This window comes from Hibiscus syriacus, unplaced genomic scaffold (assembly GCF_006381635.1).
Source record: "Hibiscus syriacus cultivar Baekdansim isolate YM2019G1 unplaced genomic scaffold, ASM638163v2 tig00116962_pilon, whole genome shotgun sequence".
Lineage (NCBI taxonomy): Eukaryota > Viridiplantae > Streptophyta > Magnoliopsida > Malvales > Malvaceae > Hibiscus > Hibiscus syriacus.
The window spans coordinates 6,201,042-6,223,247 of NW_024063488.1; the positions used below are offsets into that span (position 1 = coordinate 6,201,042).

The 22,206-nt window shown below is 37.1% G+C and overlaps 4 protein-coding genes, 1 non-coding gene and 1 pseudogene across 5 annotated transcripts; 2 read left to right on the plus strand and 4 right to left on the minus strand.

Annotated features, from left to right (window-relative positions):
* Positions 1-1,243: 1,243 nt before the first annotated feature.
* On the minus strand, positions 1,244-7,246 carry LOC120190665 (annotated as a pseudogene).
* LOC120190804 lies at positions 4,396-4,478 on the minus strand. The gene has a single exon (XR_005522648.1). It is a non-coding gene; the product is annotated as a small nucleolar RNA J33 (small nucleolar RNA).
* A 1,470-nt stretch (positions 7,247-8,716) lies between the features above and the next one.
* On the minus strand, positions 8,717-9,341 carry LOC120190196 (CASP-like protein 1C1). Its single transcript, XM_039193308.1, has 2 exons — positions 9,172-9,341; positions 8,717-9,079 (listed from the first exon to the last, which is right to left on the minus strand). The coding sequence occupies exons 1-2, from the start codon at positions 9,324-9,326 to the stop codon at positions 8,743-8,745; spliced, it is 492 nt and encodes a 163-aa protein (XP_039049239.1). The 5' UTR covers positions 9,327-9,341; the 3' UTR covers positions 8,717-8,742.
* Positions 9,342-10,226: 885 nt separating this feature from the next.
* On the plus strand, positions 10,227-11,586 carry LOC120190363 (protein LOL2-like). The gene is made up of 4 exons (XM_039193449.1): positions 10,227-10,348; positions 10,745-10,852; positions 11,130-11,239; positions 11,392-11,586. The coding sequence occupies exons 1-4, from the start codon at positions 10,243-10,245 to the stop codon at positions 11,494-11,496; spliced, it is 429 nt and encodes a 142-aa protein (XP_039049380.1). The 5' UTR covers positions 10,227-10,242; the 3' UTR covers positions 11,497-11,586.
* Positions 11,587-17,941: 6,355 nt separating this feature from the next.
* LOC120190219 (dof zinc finger protein 4-like) lies at positions 17,942-19,364 on the plus strand. The gene has a single exon (XM_039193328.1). The coding sequence runs from the start codon at positions 18,158-18,160 to the stop codon at positions 19,085-19,087; it is 930 nt and encodes a 309-aa protein (XP_039049259.1). The 5' UTR covers positions 17,942-18,157; the 3' UTR covers positions 19,088-19,364.
* A 705-nt stretch (positions 19,365-20,069) lies between these two features.
* On the minus strand, positions 20,070-21,789 carry LOC120190220. The gene is made up of 3 exons (XM_039193329.1): positions 21,606-21,789; positions 20,555-20,754; positions 20,070-20,443 (listed from the first exon to the last, which is right to left on the minus strand). The coding sequence occupies exons 1-3, from the start codon at positions 21,693-21,695 to the stop codon at positions 20,191-20,193; spliced, it is 543 nt and encodes a 180-aa protein (XP_039049260.1). The 5' UTR covers positions 21,696-21,789; the 3' UTR covers positions 20,070-20,190.
* Positions 21,790-22,206: the final 417 nt, after the last annotated feature.

The window sequence follows — 22,206 nt, forward strand, 5'->3', positions numbered from 1 at the left end:
ACACATTATCTCGTGAAATAAATAATTCCAAACAGAGCCGAGGACCTGAAAAAACAAACCAATTATGGCTGTCCACATTACAGATCTCAAGTAGCAATAAGTTTCTGGTTCGCCATACCTATCTATCTCCGTCGTCAAGGATAACGATGCTCAAGAGTAACTTGTACGCATTCTCGAACACCAGCCAAAACTATTCTAAATTCATTAGTGTCGTTAAAATTTAAATTTATGCAGAAGCTGGACAATTTGGAAGAGTCGTAACCTCTGGCTCTTCGTTCAAGTATAGAATAAGCCTAGGAAAAGCTTCCATGATTTCCCGACATCAAAAGAAGCTGCGAGTCATCCTTCAAATGAACCGTGAGCCACCCAAACATGGAACCTCTCCTGGATTTGTTCAAATTCAACGTTGACGGCACCTTCGATTCCAACCACAAAACTATAGGTTCCATGTTGACGGGAGCAAACGCACTAGTCTTTCCTCATTCGTCACTAGTGACAGAATCTCTTGCTGTGCAGCTAGGTTCCATGTTGGTTAAATCACAGCAATTGCAGAATGTTATCATGGAATCGAATAACCAAAGAATCATGAATAGCTTGAAAGGAAACGGCAATGTACATTGAGAGTTCAATGCTGCCACTGATGATATATTTTCTTTGTTGCCTAGTTGCTTGAATGTACGTTTTTCTCATGTTCTGTGAACTTGTAACAAAGCTGCTGACTCGGTAGCAAAATTAACTAAAAGTGGAATTTGTTCACTTGATTGGTTCAGGCGGCTCCCTGTGGTGCTTTAGTCATTGCTGCAATGCTTACTGTTTTAATGGCAGTCCAATAATTCAAAAAAAAAAAAGGCATATAACAACTCGGAACTTTAATCACTTGTAAGATGTTAACATTACTACTTGATAAGCGTAGGGTTAGTATCCTAAGTAAAATGGTAAGCAAAATTGTTAGGATATTGACCTTTGAACTTGTTAGAATATTGCTGTTCATGCTGTCGTTGAGGAGCATGTAAGCTTCACTCTGATCTTCACCTTTATGGCATTGAAGTTATTCCCCTGCTGATATTATTTTTTTGTATCAAAGTAGCACAGTTCACACTAATTTAACTGAGTTTTTTAATCCTTGAATTCAATCGAGACTAAGATATCAAACTCTGTGCAATTACCTCTTTACTTTTAACTGTAATGGAGAAACCTTGAATTTGCATGTTAAATGTGAAAAACTTGAGGAATCTTTATGAACTCATTCAAACTATTTATAGGAGATGAACGAAACTCGAAAGACTACATTTTTTTACCCTGAATTACAGATGAATAAGGTGAACAGGGAAGAGAGATTAGATTATGGCATCGTAGTCCTCAGCTGCAAGGATACCTTCATTTGATATCGAAGCAGAGCACTATCATTGCATTGTTTGTCAATTTTCTTTACTTTTCATTTAGTTCAGCTTTCAAGCTTCAGGCTCTGCTCTTTTCTCAAATAATGCCAAGAGTTTCATCATTTGAAGCTCTGAATAACAAAAGGAGATATAATCAGATAACAAAGTGATATCAAGACCTTAATCAGACCCCCATTTTGTTTCCCTACATAGACAAGACCAACAAAGGAAAAAACCCTAAACTCCTTTCCACCTGAAGAAATGACCCTGATTCCTTAACCTTGTATTTTTTTGATACACTAGCACTATTTATGCAGACCATGCCCAATGATTTACATGGTTACTCCAAAGTGGAAAATGAGCATCTCGTAGCTGCCTGGTTTGGGAACCCTACAATGTATAGCTTATAGAAGCCGGCATTGAAATATAGATACGCATAAGAACAAGTTTGGTTTTTGCAAGTTCAAACTGTCTATACTTAAGACTTGAACTTCAATAATATGAAGCATGTTGCCAACTGGTTTTCAGATAGGAATATATGTTTATGGTTATGGCTTGTGAAAACCTAAACATAGGACTAGAAAAGAAAATCAGTTGGCATGGTGATATAACGTAATATTGTTAAAAGTATCAGCTTGCAGTTGAATATTAGAATAAATTAAAACAGACAAACATGTTTGTCAAACATATAGCACGCAAAAGTTGCTAAAAAACTTCACCAAATCCAACTATACATGCACAGCCGGAATGAATATCGTTGAACAAAAAATTGCAAATGCTTAAACCCAAGTATGATTAAACAAAGTTACCTCAACATCATTCAGTTGACTTTTTACCGGAAATAAGCCTAGAAATCTGCAGACCTCTGCTAAATGCCTCATTAAATAAGATTCTTGTCTGCATTACCTGGAATCCGGGCAACCACGACACTAATGCCACAGGAGCTATGACAATCACTCCAAACAACAGATCATACAGCCGTGCCAAGGAAACTACAGTCTCCACGCCACAGTGGATTGTAAAAAAGGTCTAACCACTTGGGCAATGGATATCATACCCCATCCCGTAGGAATGAATGCTATAAGACTTGTCACAAGATCAATAAACTTAAATGAAGTGAACTCCAGCAATAAGACAATCACAAGTATCACAAGTATAACGACTACAAGCTGAACTACCCGATAGTAGATGTGCTGTTTTGCAGCATATTTGTCTTGGGCGTATACTATAATCACATAGATCCCAACAGCCACAATCATATACATCCAAGATAACAGGTACACACCAACACTGGTTCTATGATTTGCAATGCTCAACTGATACACGATACCATACTGGAAGAAGAAGAAACGAAGGTCCAAAATTATCTCTAGTAGCTTTCCCCAAAGACCTGTTGTTCTCAAATGGTCTTGTTCCTCGTACCACCATTCCCAGATCTTATTAGCTTCTGCAAGTGCGCCAACTCTACAGCATACCCAATTCATAAAATCATCAAAATCATTCACCGTCTTCAGCCAGTCAAAGCCAGACGGGTTGAGCACAAAAGGGGACATCATCCATGACACCACAAGGAACCAACTTGAAATGGTCATAGCTATGTTAACAAATGAATCCTTAGCGAGGGGGTTATATGAAGCATACACAGCTAAGATAACACCAAGTTCAATTGCCTTCACAAAATGGCTTCGAGCATAAAGTCGATAATTTTCTACACAGGACTTATGCTCAACCACAAAACCACGTCCAGTGGCTCTGTATTTGGCACCCCCATGAAGGATGGTCCAAAGAAATGGGTCCGTGTTCCCATAGAGAAGGTGAAAAAAAATGAAGCTAGCTGCAATTGCATTTTCAAGAAATCCCAAACTACCTGAAGAAATCCATGTTCAAGAGTGTTCTCAACAACCACTGGAAGGGCAGTGAACAGACCAAGCTGTATTATGAATTGCTGATTCAAGATTGTTCCAAGAGCCTCATTGCTGATACTTTGATTCTTGGCGTGACGCTCAACTCCAATGAGCGAGATATAGAGGCGGCCCCACAAAAAAGTGTAAACAGTCAGTACCACCATCATCGTGTTGAAATAGTGTCGAACAAATGAGTAGTAAAAGGAAAGCATCCGAAAGAAATCCAACCTGTGACCCAATCGGTAGACATCTCTGCTCAATACCTGTTCACCGTTGCCACTGGCAACCTTGGCCTCAAACATAGATATCTGATTCAATCCCACATCCCTTCCTTTACCCACCTGTTACATTGCCGCCTCTGAAGTGCAGTTGAAGCCTGCAAATATGTCCTCGCTGACATTAATCACTCTAGAAGCCTTGCTAACCAAAATCGATCAAACACATCTGGGTGACCGTTGTGCATTCTCACCTTCAAAGGGTTGGCCAGAACACGCTGCCCAAGGGTCACAAAACTTGTTTCCTCAGCAGACATAAACAACGTGAGGGACGAAACTGAACCTGTGAAGACATTCTCACGAGCTCCAAGAATGGTTGGCTTCCTAATACCATGATTCATCTTGAACTCCTCCAACAAATTTCGCATCTTCTGTGTTTCCTCAAAATAATTGTCTTGGTTCATGTCAATGGTCTGAACAGCATCACCTCGAGTGAAAATTATGGCATGATTCTGGTTTTCTGGTTTTCCTTCCCCAAGTTTCAAGGGCCCAGGCAATCTAATGCGATAAATCTCTACCTCTCTGCAATTTTTGGTCATACTTCACAAGAACAGAGTAATACTCAACCTCGTCTACATAGGCAACTCGAAGAGCTTCATTGTTTTTCATCAAAAATAGAATTTCCTCAGCGTGGCTCCCTCCCTTTGCCTTTTGCCGTCCATAAACTTAGCAGGTGACTACATAGGTAAATTTCATCAAAGCATATCCATACTCATGTCCCTTGAGCAACAGGCTTACACCACTAACCACTTCGGTTTTTGCAGTTGGTGGATTAGTACCATCAATAGCTCCACGGTTTCGGTTTAATGAATGATGAGAAGCAATTTCTTGTGTTCCCATTCGTATGTCCATTTCAGATGCAGAATCAACATAGCAAAGTGTCTTAAGGGCCCTGTAGTAGTACATCATTCCCCTAACTGTGTGGGATAACGTCTGCCCTCTGTATGATGCCCAAAGGCGAAGATCCCTCAGCTTTTCCCTCCAAATATCATCATCATCATCCATCCCTTCTCTGCGCATCTGTTCCATAAAATTTCTCCAATCATCCTCGTAGATCTTTTGGAGATAACACAATGTAGAAATGCCATCTTCGTTTTCATCTTGAAGCATCTCCTTCTTATACAACACATCTTCATCGTAGTATGGAGTTAGAACACTAAAAGCCATCATTTTCTCAACATTGGGAGCACGAGGCATGATCATAAAGATCGAGTTACTAAAGAAAGCGATGCGCCTCCTATCCTCAGCACCAGGAATGTTGATAGCATTCTCAAAAAGCAGCCCTTCATCAGCTGTCTTATTTTTAGGTGCCAAACCTTCTTCCATCAACTTATGAATGGACTTCTTTGTCTTAGGAAATTCTCGAACACAAAGTCATAGAGGGCTTGCAATAGATTTACTGCCCGACTCGGATCATTTTTCTGTTTCACTAGAAGATCAACAAGTAATACTATCTTGGCATGAATTTTCTGTAGCACAGTCATCTTGAATGTGGCAGTTAACTTCCCATTCTGCACATAGAAATCTTTCTGTTCAAACAATTTTGAGACTATGGAATACTCTTCTGTGCCATATTTAATGATTATAAGAAGCACATGCTTGACTTTGTCATAAGCTTCAATAACAGAACACCTCCCGTACTCATTCTTGAGTATCTTCACCCAAAGCCACATGTCAGGTGCATCTGCCAGCTCATTTGCCTGACTGAGAGCAAGAAGCAACTCATTGCATAGGAGAAAACACGGCCATCAAATTACCCTAATATTCCAACAATTAGGTGGCAGTTCCATGAGCTCAACTTCTCTATCACTAATGAGAGCTTCCTCCCTCAAAGTAGTAATTATTTCATTCCATATCATAGTAAACCTTCTTGCCTCCACTTGGCTTGATTCCATCTTGTACGGCTGACCAAGTCCATATCTAAGCTGCAGTCGATGAATTGCTTCCCTAAGTTTCTTCACCAGAGTTGCCTTGGGAGTCAGCAGCTGATCCTCTGGCATGAGATTAAATTGCATAGCACTTGCAAAGAACTGAAACCTAAGCCTAAGTTGCTCCATATTCCTGATTTCACCCAAATGGGAAAACAACCCATTTGTCGCACCGACAAAGGATGAAAAAACTGAATACCAAATTTGCAAATCTATGAAATAGATAAGAACAACAGGCATCCACAGCAACACAACAGCAATTCTATTACTGCTTCCAAAAAACTCATGCCAGTTATACTTTACATTTGAAAGACTCAAAAGAGCCTTTGTTGGAGCAACCAGGGGCTTTATCTGAAGAAAATAACTGAATCAAAACTTACACGGTAATGCCACAATACAAAACAAACTATATCTGATATTATCAACTAAACCTTCCCTCAGTCCACGACCAACGAAAATCCGTGAATGAAACCACCATGTCAACCAAGAGATAATCATCCAATCCAACCCTTCAATCCAATTCCTAACCCAAGGAATCACAAAAAACAGCAATGACAACAACTCCGGAATAACATACACAAAGATGGCCTCGAGAAATGTAACAATCCTTTGGTTTGCTGCCGGAGACCACCACCTATCACCATTCTTCTGACTCCAAATCCTGGCATAAAAAACTGCAAACACAACAATTCAAGTCAAAGCAACCATACTCTTCAACACCATCCGTATTCCAAGCCACACTGTCTGCTTGGAAACCAGACTATACTGATTCCCGGCATCAAGCACAGATTGCCAAAACCGAAGATCAGCCCAGGTAATGAAAACCGTTAACAGCACGACCTGAATATCCCTTTCCCCCAAAGCTTCCCAGGGATACTTCTTCCCTGACCAAGCAACAATAATGGCTTGTAAAAATAGAATTAACAGAATCCATTGCCTCAAAACTCCTAAACACATTCCAAAACGATCGTTGCTCGACAAACCCAGTTTTCCCAACTCTTTCAAACTTCGGTACAGTATCAAAGAAATTACACCCAGAATTAATCGGCCATTTCAAAGTCTTAAAACACCTTCTACTCCATAAATACTCGTTTATATCATCGTAATTTCTCCAAGCCGAATGCAGCGCGGTTCCATTCCTACTGCTCTCTACTTCTGTTTTAATCGTTTGGTAAAATGGCATAACGATGCATTTCAAGAAAGCACAATCACCTGAAATCGATGGCACAAACGGCCTCCCGGTAAATTCATCGATGTGTTGATCAAAAAATTTGGTTAATTCCATTGCCATGTGATGGTAAATGTAACAGAGGAGTTCTGGACAGAAACGGAGATTAGCGGCTTCTCCCCAGTTTAGGAGATACAGAGAAACGTAGAGGAGCTCCCGGGTTGGGTCGTAGTTGTTTACCCGGCGCGCGGGGGTGGACGTGGGATTTGACGCGAAGAAAAGAGCACCACGAAGTGTAGTTATCGAGTAACTTCTTGCGGAAACTTTGGAGGACGCCGCGGTCGAGTTCGTCGGGGTTCGCTGGAGGCGCATTTGGCAGTTGGCTAAGAGAAGGACGAGCTTTTCCCTTTGGTTCCGAACGTTATCGTTTTGGAAGCCGAAAGAGACGCCTAACCAGCCCATCAGGTCCATGTTTGGCGCCAACGTTACGAACGGCGGTTTTGGGAGGTTTAGAATCGGACGCAATAGGGCCGCAGCGACGGCGCATACTTCCGGGTATAGAAGCGAAGGATGGTCATCTAGAAGGTCGTGGACTGGGATATGTTGTAGACTTCTTGCATAGACGGCGGAGGCTGCTGCGCGCGTGGGGACCGGGCGTTGCCGTAAAGCACTCATAATTCACTTCCCCTTTTCCTTATTCCACTTCAAAGCATCCCCTTTTCCATTATAGGCGTTCATGCAAACTCCGAAAGCCTGAAGCTGTAGTCCTGTTTCCTGAGAAGAGCGCGACAGAGGGAAGCTACGAGTAAAAAAGAGAATAAAAAAGGCAGCCCAAGTAAAAGTTTTTTTATTTTTGGTGTTGCGTTATAATATATAACTGACAAAAGATCTTTGGATAGTACACGAAAGCGAGAGATGACTCCCCGTAGTAATATTTGCTTTGTTGTTAGCTTTTTAGCCCACATGTCAGGGCGGCGATTGAGAAACACGGCGACAGACCCACGTATCTATTGATTGAAAAAGGGAGTTTTCTAGTATTAAAAACACATCAATAGTTGCAAATTTTAATGATAAGGAGTTTGATTAAAACCGGCTCCGGATTCACCTGACCACTCACTCAAGTCTCTAAAAATATTAGATGAAAAAAATTGAAGAATTTTGGGCATTGATGCCAAACAGTACCTTGAGAGATTCAATAACTGCACCAAAATCTTCCATCTGTTCCTTTTCCTTCATTAAAAAATGGATGAACAAAGCGTTTAATTGCGTCCATAAATGCCAATTAAATTTATTTAATACATGTACGTGTTTCATATAATAAGGGAGAAATTTATTCAATGACAGAAGAATAATATTTTTGAAAAAAATAAAATTTTAAGAGTATTTTAGTCTAAAACACCGGTAATGTTACAATAACTAAGGGAAGGGAGGTAATGACATTTCCGGTAATATACTCAAAAAAATCTACTATTGATAATAAAATACTATCGAGAATGAGATTCTCGGCCAACTAAATATGAGAATGTTAATATAAAAGGGGATGGAATGTGTATCATGTGATCATTCTTGCATCAAACTTTTCCAACAAAACAATGTGCTTTTTTAGTACGTAATTTGTTGTCCATGGCTTTTTGCAATATGCTGCTCTGCCCTCCGTGTGCTGAGTCTATGAGTCAAATATATGAATTATCAAATCAATCTTAATGAATACATTTTTTTTCCAAAGAAATACTCTATCTGTTGAAATAAATACATATACATTGAATATATTAAATCTGTGATAACTTCAAATATATGGTTCTATTTGTCTAAAAATCATTATTTATATATAAATAAAAAATACTTATGGTGCAATAAATATAGGCAGCCCATCTCAATATAGACTCACAAAGGCCTAAGCCCATAAACTTTGCCAGATAAAGTTTAGAGCTGGGTTGGGACCTGGGATCTAATGTTTAGCACAGCACATTCGTTTTACAGAAAGCTAGACGAGACTATTTAAAAAGAAACAAAACCAAACAAACAAACAAGGGAGCATAGCTGGAACGCCATACCAGCATGCATGCATGAATGATGAATCTATCTGGTTCAGGGTTTCACTGGAAAAAGGGGAGCCAGGACTACAAGAAGAGAGTACAGGTTGAGCACCAAGTAAACTATTGCCGCGGAAAAACCGGCTATAAGGGAGCCAGTGACATGGTCGCAGAATTTTGGAACTTGGTCGCAAATGGGAAGCCAACCCGCATGACTGTTCCCTTTCTTGCCTATTTCTGCTACTGCCAAAGCAGCCGAGGTACTCGATGTTAGTAGCATTGCTATAGGCACGTCCATGATCACAATCAAGCGATCCACCGAACTCTTCCAAGATAAAAAGAGAGCTACAAGGCCGTAGCCGCTTGCAATTGCCTCTGCAATCACATAAAACCTATGCACAAATTTGACAAATATACATATTTTAGGAAACTAGACGTGTATGGGGTTTGTCCCCTAAAGAAAAACATTGTAAAGGATTCTTACTTGAATGAAGGGGAGTTGTTATATTTTGCCGTGAATTTTATGTTCAAAACCTCACGAGAGTCATGGCTAGTAACCATGACAACTGTTGCAGAAAGAGTTGCACCCAAAGCTAGAAGCCTTAGGAGAATGGTGATGATTCTCTTGGTTTTGGCCATAAAGGCTTTTCTTCAATGACTAATGAATGATATAGAATGAATAATAGTGGGGTTTAAACTACATATATATGTAGAGATATATAGATGCAGGTCACATATTTGAATAATATGATGCTTGACACTCGTTTCCTCCTCGACAAGTGTTTGAAGATGAAAAGAATGATTTGGTAACCTGCCAAAGCTAGAGATTTCAATATTTGTGGTGAATCAACAAGAGAGGGCTCTTGAATCAAAACTATCGGGTAATTTTGCAGGTTTTTTTCTTTTTCTTTTTTGAATATATATAAATGTAAAAGCTTTGAAGGTTGATTGTAGTGAGAAGCTTTGGGGGGACATTTGATGATAGCTGAATCAGTTCAACTAACATTGTTAAAGATGTACGGCGGTTGCCAATATTCAGTCCAGGTGGGGTTTTGGCCTTGTGCTAGCGCTGGCCTACTTTATTTATGTTCCGCTGGAAGTTCCAATTTCCAAAATTGGGGTAGCTTCGGCTAAATGTCCTAGCGGGTGCTGGTAGGTGCTACTGTCTGCTGCTATGTCAACCATGAAGTTTACTTTATTAAGAATTGTGAGTTATCCTTTTCATCATAAATAGAAACTATTTCGTCGAGACACAAATTCAAAGTTCTAAGTTTTAACATTGAAAAGATTATAATATTGAACCTGCTAATGTCCTTTTGGGGCATCAAACGAGCTAATCTAGGCCCAAAAGAGTGCGGGTACAATTGATGAGCCGGTCAGCCTAAGCTGTACGTAATAAAATCATTGTTATTGGGCTTCTATTATAGTATAACTACTCAAAATCCCCTAGTGGACTACAGTGTCTTCCCACAAAAACGATGTCGTATTGACTTTTGCATCTTTTTACTTGACACCTACACGTTGACGGCGGATCGAAACACACAGTAAAATAGCAATGGAGGGCAAAGAAACTAGGAGATTACAACGGCAAGAAGAAGGACCGCCGCCAGGATGGCAACCTATCCCTCCACAACCTCCTCTTCAACCGCAGCCTTCATCCGGTATGTCTCCTATATTAATGTATTTGTGAATAATTTATAATTATTTCCATCACATCGAATCGATTACTTATATTAATCATCTTGTTTTTCCTTATAAACCTTCTTCCATCTGTATTTTATCGCATGCCGTGAACAAAGCCAGATACCCTTTTTCTATAATGATAAAAGATTTAGAATTTAATTGGGATTTTTAACCGTTAGCTTCTTTCCCAACTCACCCACATTGCCTGTATCTTAGTTTCATGTCATATTTGGCCTTAGCATTTGGGTTTTTTCTCCAATTATATCACAATCATAAGGGTTACAAGTAAACTCTTCGGTGGACCGGCCTTCACCTAGAGTTATATTTTTCTTAGTATTTTCTTCATTTATTTGCTTTCGATATTTTGAATGCAGAAATGGCTCAAATGGTTTGTGGCTCTTGTCGACAATTGCTTTCATATCCACGAGGAACCCAGCAAGCTAAATGTTCATGTTGCGAAACAATCAATTTTATACTTGAAGGTTCCTTTCTTCTTTTCTGATGTTCAATATCAAACATATCATTGCTTTCACCCAAGAGCTGTAATGAAGCTATGCATATAATTGGTTTGAAAATATCTTAGCATGTTCTTCCTCCAATTATTGATATTACCATGAATCATAGTTTTTAAAAGCTTGATCTTTTCACTTGGACAAGAGAATGCAGTCTGGTTTTTATTTCATTCGTCACTTTCATGATTTATTGGTAGAAAATAGAATGTGGTTTCTGACATTTGATTAATCTTCTCTTCTCATTCAGCTCATCAGGTTGGACTGGTTAAGTGTGGCAGTTGTGCAGTGTTGTTGATGTACCCTTATGGAGCTCCATCAGTCAAATGCTCCTCTTGCCTTTGCGTGACGGAAATTGGGGTAATGTGAATTTTCGCTCTTTTTTTCTGGTAGTTTTCATGTTGGCTTGCTTCCGTCAACATATTTTGCTCACATCAGATTGTGTTGTTAGTGCTATCATTTAATAGGAAGTTGAGATCAGTAGATTCATTATGTTAATGCTTCATGTGTAGGCACACAACAGACGCCCTCCGTGGTCTGTACAACTGGGGCAACCGACACCTCCCGATGCTGTGCATTTAACAGCCCCAATGCCCTTCGAATCTATTGAGCCTTGACTATCTTTGATATCTTGATGTTTAGTTGAATTATCCATGTACAGGAATTAGTGCTGATATCTTCCTAATGAAACTTGTAACCTTTTTCGATGTGCTAACCAAAATTTAAGAGTCCTGAATTATGTTTCAGACCAGCTCTCTTGTCATGAAGGTTTAATCTTTTATGCTTCATTTGATAGAAGTATATTTTTTTTCAACATGTCTTAATACGTAAGTTAACAATAAACATCTTCGACCAGTTTCAATGTCTAACCCTGTAATGGGATGAGTGGGTGGCAATCGTTATAGAATCTTCCTGTTATTTTCATTCCCCGGGCCTTGTTAGTCGTAGGATTTGACCTAATTTTAAACCTCATATCAGAGACGACCATTTTTAAAACTTCAATCTCTCATTTTGTTCACTCCATTCAACTTTGGGACACCCCATTGGTCACTCCATCATGTTATTCGGTGCTGCGAAATTAAACCCAATAGTCGCCCCCTGTTTCTGTTTCTAGACCATGGAGCCACAAAGTAAAAACCAAATGTAAATGGAAAAAAGCACATCCCATTGCCGTATAAAAAATTGTAGTAATGAAACGAGATTAGACAAATTGTGTAAGAAGGGCAAGGAAGACAGAATTATGAAGTAGAAAAATGTGTTGCTGCCCAGGATCAAACTGGGGACCTTCGGTGTGTAAGACTGTCGTAATAACCACTACATCACAGCAACTTGTTGAAAAGAAGCTGCACTTAAATTTATATAAATTAAAAAAGAGTTTTTTCTTTTGGGAATAAAGATGACTAACGATTAAGCAGGAGGTAAACCAAGCTAAATAGCTAATAAAGATTACTAAAAATATATCCATATAATCAAGTAGGATATGCATACTTTATGGTTCTATTAAAAGGAAACAGATACTAATGAATGGAAAAGCAAATTAGACAAATCAAGGAGAAGTTATTTATTTGATTGTCATAGTCGAAAGTCTATAGGACAGGTAGATTTTCACCTGTATTTAGCGCTTGGCAGTCAAATAAAAATCTCCACAGAACCCTGGAATTGGGACTGTGATATTCTATTATCACGTCTTTCCTTCGTTTTACAACACTATTTTTGGGAGGTTTTACGCACCAGCAAGCTAAGTAGTAGTTTAAGCTTTGTCTGCTAAAGGCCATGCTCCTTTGTTGTCCAATAATTAGGGTTTTGGTACATGAAGGTGCGGAGATAGCAGATGATAGCAAAAATATTACTCATAAGAAAACTGGATGATAGAAAAATTTACCTTTTCCATTGCCGGGACTTGAATTCGGGTCTCTCGGGTGAGAGCGGGTGAGAGCCGAGTAACCTAACCCACTAGACTACAACAGATTGATAACATTAGTTCTATCATGATTTAAATTGCGTGTACTAAAAAAAAATTGAGTTTGGTAATTTCCTTTTGGACGTTTGATTGGTAACACCTTAATTTTGAAGCAAAGGTATACGGAAACATAGTGTTGGGGAGTTTTGAAGATAAATCAAAACCAGGAAAAAGCCTTTACGTGGTAATGTAAATTGTCCTTCGTTTAACTTGTATGATTTAAGAATCTGTAATTGAAGTCAAAGTTTTAATTTTAAAAAGCCTAAACCACCCTCCTAGATTGTGTGCCTTTCAACCAACGTCAATTGCTTACCGTACTTTATCTGCCGGCTCTATTCAAACATATCCAGCCAGGCCATCTGCTGCCTTATCTATTTTATGGTCCAAACAATTCGTACGGATGTTTAAATTCCATTTAATTAATTAATAAGAATGTTTTTCAATTTATTTATTCGATTCTTTTTAATTTAAAATCTATACATTTTGTTTTCTTCTAATGTTAATGGTACTTGTCTAATTTTTCGGTTGATAACACGTAAGAATTTTGTTTGTAGTTATTTTTTTCTTTTTGCTTTCATCATCAGCCATCACTTGACCTACCTAGTCTTGCCTCTACAATATGGGGCAAGAACTTCCCTATAACCCGATAAAGAAAAATTATAAAACAAAAATCTCCAAATGCATGATTACGACAAATACAAACCCTATATTTTTGACAGTATATGGAATAATATTTAGTTGCTATCATAAAAATAAGTCCATCGTTGAAATTGAAACTAGAATCTTATCTAGAGAAATTGCAAAGGCCGGGGCCGACCAGTGCCAAAAACTAGGCAGATAGCCGATGCTTTATGTCCAAGCCTATGTCCAAGCCTACTTTGAGGTTTATTCGTTCTCTGTTTTCTGTTGACATGGCCGAATCCACGTTGGCAAACTATAATTATTTATACTACTTAGCCGACACCTACCATTAATCCTTCATTGACCAACCCCCGCCAGCCCACTGTCATCTCCAAAGCAATGACTGGCTGCTTGCTTTATTTTCTTACATGAAACCAATTCTTGATTTACAGCTTCCCTTTTGCTTTCAAGTTTCATCAGCTGTCAGAATTTTCATTTTGAATTGAGAAAAAAAAACCAAGGCGGTTTAACCATGACAAACGTTGTCCTAACTGTTATGGAGTCCAAAAATTAACCTTTAATTCATGCAAGCAATCTGCAATAATGGTCCTCAGAGGTCATCTCAAATGTCTGTTTCTCGAAACGTTATCTTTACCGAGTAGTGCGTGTGTGTGTGAAGTCTGAACCATGCTGTTCGGTTTTGAGTCGCTAATCAAACTCGTTACATATGCTAAATTATTGAGCTAAACATCATTAATTAGACGGCTTGGGTTTTGATTTTGGCCCTTTCTGCCGTCCAAAGCTTGAATTTTTTTTATCCTTTTGGATTCCATCAGTTAACAAATCAAATCAATCGTTTATTAATCATGATATGATGCTGGTCAGCTTTTAATCTCAAGATAAATTCTAGGCTAAACCGTATTGCTACTTATAGTCAAAAGCGATTTGTCTAAATCTGAACAATATTGTCATCTCCATTTGACTAATATTGTTCCCAACAAGTCTTATCCTTTGCCAAATTTAGCCACCAATATGATTATAAATACAAAAATGATCCATTCTGGCGATTATCTTGATGATTCTCGCGATCCTAAATCACTTTCCAACCATTTCTTGATATTAGACAACACTACTTCTCGATTGAAAACCGCAAGATAACCATAGGGATCTGGCCCTAAACTTGTGTTTCTCATAATTAACATGGGTGGCTGCTGATGGGTCACTGTTCCCGGGGAATATTCTAAATGAATTCAATTATAAACAAATTTGCACCAACCTTTGAACATTCATGTTTTCAACAATCAATTGCTTAAGTGGTCCGGCAAGGACTAGGAGGACCCCATCATCCATGATGTTCACCTCAGATACGTGCCCGTCAACGTCCCCACCCTTATATCCTAAATCTCACATTTAAGCATTAACGGCTTCATTTATTTTGATTAGCTTGGGAAAATATTTTTAATACCAAACTTGGTTGAATGTTGAACTGTTAACGTCTTAGGCGGACAAGTTAGACTCCGTGTTATTTATATTAATTGATAATTTTAAAGCTTAATCATGAAGCTAAAACTTGCTTAGTCGCTTTCTCTAACATGACATTCCGTGTGTTGTCGTTTGGAAAAAATGTTGAAAGTGCCCACACGAATCAACTTTACCTAACCAAACCGACCAAAAGTTCCATTTCCCATTCACGTTCTCACTCGAACCTTAATTTGTATTTAAAAAAATGCCTTATGCCTCACTCGCGGCTTAATTATTTGCACGTGGCTTTCCATGGCCCAAATTTAAGCGACGGCCAACTTGCAGGAATAATAATAATGGTAATTGTTTCATTTTCATATTCTGATGGATGCTAGCCCTGAAATTTGGACAGAATAAGATCTTGTACACATAGTGATTTTCTCAAGTGGGAGATGCTTCTTTGTATTAACTCAGAGTTTGGGTATTGGAACAAGTAGACATGATTTATCCCTAATTTTTCTCACTGCGTATATCATGATTTATCTTTCCACTAGGTGTGTTCAGTGTATGAGGAACATAAATGAAATGAGTGAGTGAGTGAGTGAGTGAGTGATTGATTAATTTTAATTTTTCTTTGCTTCTTTGTACAATATATCACATATTTTTTGAGAAACCAACCATATCCAATATTTCATGGCCGGTGACCGCTAATTTGACATCAGATGGACCCTACCAAACCATATCTGTTGCTACAGTATAAATTTTGGGAATGGGATAATAATATTTTTAATGTAATATTTATATTATTTAAAAATTTTCATTCATAAATAAGATAATAATGAATATTTAAGTATATTTAATATTATATTAACAAGGTGTGAACAATGACATTGAAGTGTAAATGTGTAATCCAAAATATTCAAACTACTTGTTTCATTGAGTTATTGATAATAAAATATTTTTATATCTGAATTTCATATAATATTTGTGCTGTGGTGTATTGAAAAATAATAATGATTTTATTTTATTTAATATTAATTTTTAGATTTAATCTCCTATAATTCTTTTTATTCATCTTGGCATAAAAAAGAAATTTAAAAATAATAAAAATAAGCATAAATATACATTTTGGTACTTGAATTTAGTTTCTTGATTCAAATTGATACTTGAACTTAGTTTCTTAATTCAAATTGACACTTGAACTTAGTTTCTTAATTCAAATTGACACTTGAACTTAGTTTCTTAATTCAAATTGATACTTGAACTAGTTTCTTAATTCAAATTGATACTTGAGCTTAGTTTCTTGTTGACACTTGAACTTAGTTTCTTGATCCAAATTGATACTAGAGCTTATCTTCTTGATCCAAATTGATACTTGAACTTATCTTCTTGATCCAAATTGTTACTTAAAGTAAATGACTTATTTGAGTCAATTTGAACCATAAAGTCAAGTTCAGTTATCAATCTAAACCAAAAAGTTAAGTTCGAGTATCTAATTGGATAAAAAAATTAAATGATAAAATCATATTCAAGTATCAAACATATATCTAATTTATAAATAATAAGGAGATTAAGGGATTTTTTCTTATTATTTTATAACTAGAAAACACATATGAGTGAAGGAGGTTAGAGGAGCAAGAAGGATCCTCAAGTGATGAATAATGTTTGGATTTTAACATTTATGTATAAATAACATAATTAAATATAAAATATTCTAGATTAACGATTACTTTATTTATTTCATAATTTAGTGCTTTATATTATAAAGTGTTTGTTGAACTGTAAAATCGAATGATACTTTAACGCTGGCTGTAGCAGCCAGCAATAATATAGGGGGAATTGTGGACAGCTTGGAGCCGATCACACACACATATATGTCATAGGTGATCCCACAAGTTTTGCAATCACATGTATATGGCTCTTAGAAGATAGGGTCATCACAGACCTCTAGAGCTGCATCACCTACCACTCCACTCATCACGTGCTGCCAACTAGTTTTAACTCCATACTTATTGGTCCCACAGCAGTACCCCATTGTCATTGGCCTCTCTTCATTTTTTTTATCATATATATATATATATATATATATATATATATAGTTAAATGCTTGATTCATTTGTGTGTACTTATTAAAATATATGAATTTAAATCATTTTTAAAACATAGATTTCTTAAAATATCAGCAAAAGAATAATTTGTAAATCCTTAAATTGAATCATGGTCATTGAAAATCTTTATGCCGTTGATACGTAAGACGATTGAATTTAAAGCCATTAATTAACTAATCCCACTTAATTAGTGAAAATAGATTGTGAAGCACTGATCGATCGAGGGGGTGTTGGGGTGTAATTGTACCTAATTTTAAATTTCTTTATATTATATATATATATATATATTAATTATCTAATTTTATAATTCTTATACTTTTATAATTTCAAAATGTTTAATATAACTTCTTAAATTCATATATTTTAATATAATTTTTTACATTCATGCGTGTAGTATGAAGCATGAACTCTTGTAATCCCTATATATTATATTCTTTGAAATGCATGCATGAGTCATGACCGCTCTTTTATTATTTAATTATCTATTCTTTTGGATGTGTTGATTTTAGGGTTACAACTAGGATGTTATATATGTATACATTCATTAGGAAGAAATTCTGTAAAACTTCAATAATTTAGTTTACTGTTTCTTAGAAGCTATACGTATAAGCATGAGGCTCTATCTACATTCACTTTACAGCCTTGATCCCATAGATACAGTCACTCCACTATCAAGGGTCCAGGCAATCCCACGTGTCATCAACCCACCTTCACCTTCAGAACCAAGGAATTCTCATTTTGCACTATAAAAATTATTTGGAGAGGCCAAGAGGACGAATGCTTGTACATTTATAAATTAGATTTATACAATTATATTTTATCATTATTTTCCCTTTAGATTAGATATAATAGTTAGTATAGGGTGGCATATATTGAAGAGATAGCTTGGATTAAATATGTATATAGAGAGAGAGGGGCTCAAAGAATGCACACTTCTCATCACCATCCAGGGAATTTCCTTCCATATCCAGTTTCTTCAAACCATAACCCTGTTTGGCTTATAAGGAACAATTTCATCATCCTGCTCTTCTTCACCTTCATCCCTCTTCGATCCAAAGGCTAGATTTTCATTTACTTTTTTTTTTCAGTTTTCACCTCATCAATCATCATTTCTTCTGTTGTAGATATATGGGGCTGAGTTCTAAAGAGGTTTCCAGTGATGGTGTAGGGTGGAGCCAATCTTTGTTGCAGGCTCAAACTCTGGAGTTGCCCAAAGCAATGAAGAGGCAAAATCCACAAAACCAGCAGCAATCTGAGTCACTCAAGTGCCCGAGATGTGATTCTACCAACACAAAGTTCTGTTATTACAACAACTACAACAAGTCTCAGCCTAGGCATTTCTGCAAGGATTGTAAACGATACTGGACTAAAGGTGGCACCCTCCGCAATGTTCCTGTCGGTGGTGGCAGCAAAAACAAGAGGCTTAAGACATCAAATAGCACCGCAGCTTCTGCTGCCACCACTGCTACCACTAGCACAACTAAAATTGCCATCAAAAGCTCAACTGCTTCTGGTGTTAACAATAGGCTCAATAACTTCATGGCTATTCAACGATCACAGCAACAAAGGCAGGATCTTCAGCTTCCACTTGCTGATCAAAAGAACACATCGAGTACGCAATTTCAGGTGATGGGTCGTCCAGTCCCACCATCTTCATCGTTGCTGCAGAATCCCATCAATGGCAGCAACTTGGACAGCAAAAGTTTAAATTGTGTGTTTCTGGGTTCAACTTCAACGGGCCCGTCGTTGCCTCAAACTCAAGGCTTACAGTTTCCATTTTCAAGCTCAAATTCATGTTCTTTTGAGACAACCCCATCTTCAATATCAACCTCATTTCAATCTCCAAGTGTCTATAACTACACAGGTGAAACAATGGAGGATCCAACAATCACCAGCATCACCATGCCAACCCCAAGTGCCACTGTTTCACTCACATGGGAAGTACCTATCACAAGCAGCGACATGGACATAGCAAACTACTGGAATTTGGATGACATCGATGCACTTGTCTCTACTGATCTCAACATGCCATGGGATGATTCTGAGATCAAACCATGAAGGTCTTTTAACCATATATCCATTCTCTACATCTTTTTTTTCTCTTCTTGATTTGGTTTTCTTATTTGATGAAGAACGTTATTTCCCCCCTTCTTTGGGTGTCTATTTTCCCTTTCATATTGATCATTAATCATGTATAGTCTCCCCTTTCAACTTGTAACTGATAAAAAATGAGGAAGCTGCCATTTTTCAAATTCAGCTTCAGGGTGATGGTGTACATTTAGTACTCTACCTCATATATATATATATGTGTGTTTGTGTTTTATGTTAGGGTTGTTCTTGAATATGTTATGAAAGGAATAAGAGAGAGATGGGATAGGATGGGGTCTCTTCCAGCTATGCTGAGTAAACTGGATGCGATTGAAGATTCTTTTGAATATGCATATTTCTGGATATCTGAGTACAAGTAATATTTACATGGATTCATTTCTTCATAGTTTATGACCACTTGTTCTGAATCATTCTATTTTCTTTGTCCTGACACTGTTCTAGTTGTAAAGCTGTTTCATTCATTAGTTTTTCTGTTCACTTCTGGCATGTCGAAAACTATGTGCTTGTGTATTTTATTAATGTTTATTAGTATTTTATTAGGCACCAAAATCTTTGTTTCAATACGATATGACGTTTCATTGCTTGTGCAGCTGCACAAGTAGTCCCAATTATTCTTTCACCAAATAAAAGAATTTTAGGTTGGCTTTTTAATATGTTTTCCATGACTAAATCAAGAAATTTCTACTTGTAACATAACAGAGAATATGGGTGTCTTCATCAAATATGAGAGGAGTTTGTTTCACGTCGGTTTCATGATTGGTCGGCTTCGCGTCATCTTTTTTAAATTCTAAAAACAAGTCATTTTCATATTTCCTCGTACTGAAATATTATTTATGGACGGTATCCAGTTTACACTGGCTCTCTCTTCCGCTTTTTCTTAAGTATCCATGAAGATTACTATATATTACTGAATATTACAGAAACCTGTAAAGTGGGAAACACACATCAATCACACATATTGTCACCCAACTTGTCTACTACAAAAACGTTAAGGTCAATTAACAACGGATACAAAATTTAGATTCCTTACGACGGTCTCCGAGCACATCCATCTATAGGTTTCCCATCCTCACTCCAGTGTCTTTGCCGTTGTTTATTGTTGCATCATCAGCCTTGGAATAACTCACATAGTAAAGCTCAGAGACAATGGCTGTTAGGAAAACAAATGCAGCCCCAGCGCCAAAGACGCCCTTTCTCAGTGTCGCGCATGAAGGGGGATCGTTTAAGAGGTTCTTGTACTTGGTGTGATAAGCATTCCGCACTGACCCCGCCAGCAAGCAAGCTTCTGCAATGAAAAAGAACACCCTGAAATAGTGATGCAGCACATAGTTTAGATGATAGGAAACTAACAGAAAGCATTAAAATGCATTCATTGACAAGGTTGTTCAAGCCCTCTTCTTGACCATGAAAACATACCAACAAGTGATAAATAGGACAACCGCCCATGCCCTAGATCCACTTGGTCTCATGGCCTTCCCACAACATAAGCATCGACTAGCCACCATTATTATCATTTGACTAAGCAGAAGGAATAGGAATGAACCCACACCCAAACCAGTTGCAATATCCTCATCATAAACACAATAACTTTCTTTTCCATCTTTACCAACAGTCGCCTGCAGAAAGCAAATGACAGGACGCCCTGTTATTATAAACCAGGTTTTATCCGATATAGAGTGGGAAATCGTTACACTCAAGCTTAACAGAGATAAAACATCACACTGATCTCAGAATCTATTCCTTGAAACAAACAAATTTGCAACATTGATACCTTTTACGAACTCATATTTTGCTTGTCACCATGAAGCTAGAATAGTGAAACAAAGCATGCAAAATTAACTGTAAGATGCACTAATTTATCAAGATATAAATGATAATACAATATGTATACAATAATATCTTTATAAGTTACACCATTTGTCACTTCATTAAAACTTTCATCTGCTCTTGAAAGAAGCATATAGTCTATGATCATAAAACCAAACAACCACCCTGTCCAAATCCCATCCATAAAGAGAAGCAACAATGAGAATTCTTCAATGCAATGACCTATCTGCAAGACCATAATTGAAAACAACCGTACTAAAGCACTAAACTTGGGTTCAAAATGTACAGTAATATAGCATCTTAAATGATATTAAAGACAAACAAAGTTCTCAGCATTTTTTCCTCTAGTCTTTTCCTACATATTATCTGAACAACAGGTTAAAGCAAATTCATTCCGGATCTAACCAAAAGATATAACTTTCTGCATACAATAAGAAAAAAAGGCTTATTCTTTTCTTTTCTATATCAAATCAAAATCCCAAATTCGCAAATCTTAAACCAAATAAACTAACCAAATTTCTGGGAATTAGCGGGGTTTAAAACAGGGATATCCCAGAAAAAGGAAACGAAACTGAAACAGGGAAGAGTTGCTACAAAAGGCAGTTTACTAAATATAAAGTGAGGAATTAGAAAAACTCACAGTACTTCTCCTTTGCTCAGAAGCAACAGCAAGTGCGAAAGCAATCAGATCAATCACAAAAACCAGAGCTAGTAACAACCTTGAAGCCATAGTTCAAACAAATAAATAAAACCCAGAAAGCAAAAGCAAAAATCTCGAGAAAATGTGACGCAGGGAAGCAAAAAGACGATAGAAAAAAGTTAAGAAAGAAGCGCAAGTGGTAGCTATGATGAAAAAATAATGCAGAGATATGGATGAAGTAATTTGGCCGCTTTTTATTTGGAATAAATTTGCTAATTAATTAGCAAGTTCTTAAGAAAAGGCCAAAGTGATAACAATAATACAAGGCTCCTGGATTCGCTCTTTTCCTACAATAACATGATAAATAAAGGAACATAGAATTATTATTTTTAAAAAAAAAAACTAAAATAATGCATTATTTAAATATAAAAATCAGTTAATCTAACCTTTCTAATGCGTGGAAAATCATTTTGCTGACTTTCTCTTTGTCCTATGCGGCAATACCGAGAATTCAATACAATCAGACCCAATTTAAAATATAATATTTTAAATTTAAATATAGTTTGAATTTTAAAACAACTACTTTTAATTTTTTAAATAT